A 1759-nucleotide genomic window follows, 5' to 3' on the forward strand; every position below is an offset into this window, starting at 1 on the left:
GTTAAAATGTATTGATTGTGATCAGTTTTTTGAATAAATTTAGTACAAGAAGCTGAGATTTAAAACATATAAAATAAAATTCAGACACATTAACATGAAATATATAACAAGTATTTCCAACATTAAATAAAAAATGTGACTTTTCTTTGCAGCGACCACCATTGTGGAAGCGGGCAAAGACAAGAAGAGCCCTGAYGACTTTGCTGAGGCGCTGGACTCGGCTTTGGGAGACTTTGGCTTCCCTGATGTGTTTTTGTTTGATGTATGGGGAGCTATTAGGGGTGTGAAAAATGGCAAAATGTAGAGCTTCGTGGAAAAAGAGAGGATTAGCTCTGTGTTCTGGTTCAGCCAGTTGTATAAAAGCAACATGTATAATTGTTTAAATAGYCCCTTTATTTGAGCAATTTTCCTTCATGACTTCCTGAAACAGACCATCACTCTAAATGCTGGATGTGAAATTTGTTACTTCTTCTAAATGCATTTTTTTTTCATGTTTGATTAAAGGTAAAATGCTCACAAAAAGCCTGAAATCTTTGGAGTCACTTCAGCAGAGGACATCTGTGAAGCATGTGGGAATGTAAAAAGTTACACAAGCAGCAGTAAACAGTTTCTTTAATCAAAACCTGCTGGGAAAAAAAAAGACAAGGCAGAGACATTTTTTTGGGGTATCTTCAAAGTCCAAATGGATTAGTGCACTTCAAAGGTAAGCAGAAATGTGTTTGCGTCACCGGACAAAAATGGCACCTTTAAACATTCTGAGGGGAAAGGAGAGATCCTCTCATCTTCCTGATTGTGTTTTCATGTTTTTGCAGATCTGATAGAGACAGAATTTGGCCAGTTGCAAATATTTCCAGKCTAKATAAATTAATCCCTCCAAGGACAATAGCTAGTATTGAATGCTTTAAGCAGCTGTCAAGCATCTAAAAAGTGGTTTATGTTTTGTTGATTGTAAACTGTTTTTAGCAGATTGGTGCATCACAGGGAGAAAGAGCTGCAATAAGGACTCACTTTTTCAATTCTTAATTTTGAATGCCTTTCTCCACATTACCTCATCTTAACATGTGGCAAATCATTTTATGTATTATTAGAACAAACACATCATAGTATCTATATTAGACAGCTTAGATCGTCGAAGCCCTGAAGTCTTAATCAAAACTTGAAAGAAAGTTTGTACTGCACATGGGGAACAAAATTAGACCAAAGGGCTTTTTCCACAGCTAAACAATGCAGTCCTGCAAAATAAATTATCCTTTACGGTCACTGCCAAACAGGAACTGTGTCCTGTCTGTGCTTCTCATGATGAAAAATGTATCTGCCTGAACTCTGCAGTAACCCAGCCTGGTCCGAATCATSCACTTGTCAAAGGACTTTGCTACAATTATTCACACTTAAGTTTTTTTTACTGTTTTTTTTAATATTACCTTTTTTTTTTTACTAGCACACAAACATTTTATGACCCATGTAAAAATGCTGGGACGAGTATCTAGATGTGACAAATTACACAATATATCAAAAGTTTCACAGCAAATGTAAAAAGAAGAAAAATTATTCTTTAAGCAAATATACTGTTTACTGAGAGGACCAAAACAAGCTGTAATACAAAACATAACTTTTAACATTGTAGTAAAACAAAGTGCTTTACATACGGAAGCCGAGAGCGGACAGATAATATTTTTTCCATGCTCATCGTTATTTCATAATAACGACACATGCTGGTTTTCTTGTGATCACAACATATGTTGTGATCACAAGAAAACCA

General features: G+C 35.5%; 1 protein-coding gene across 1 annotated transcript in view; it reads left to right on the forward strand.

Moving 5' to 3' along the window:
- gipc3 (GIPC PDZ domain containing family, member 3) overlaps positions 1 to 1732 on the forward strand; it is a 16526-nt gene extending 14794 nt beyond the window's left edge. Inside the window, exon 6 of the mRNA XM_014010774.1 lies at positions 153 to 1732. Coding sequence (XP_013866228.1) covers positions 153 to 304 — 152 coding nt within the window. The 3' untranslated portion in view covers positions 305 to 1732. The remainder of the gene's footprint in view (positions 1 to 152) is intronic.
- The last annotated feature ends 27 nt before the right edge of the window (positions 1733 to 1759 follow it).

Source organism: Austrofundulus limnaeus, unplaced genomic scaffold, assembly GCF_001266775.1.
Source record: "Austrofundulus limnaeus strain Quisiro unplaced genomic scaffold, Austrofundulus_limnaeus-1.0 Scaffold73, whole genome shotgun sequence".
In the NCBI taxonomy this organism is placed as follows: domain Eukaryota; kingdom Metazoa; phylum Chordata; class Actinopteri; order Cyprinodontiformes; family Rivulidae; genus Austrofundulus; species Austrofundulus limnaeus.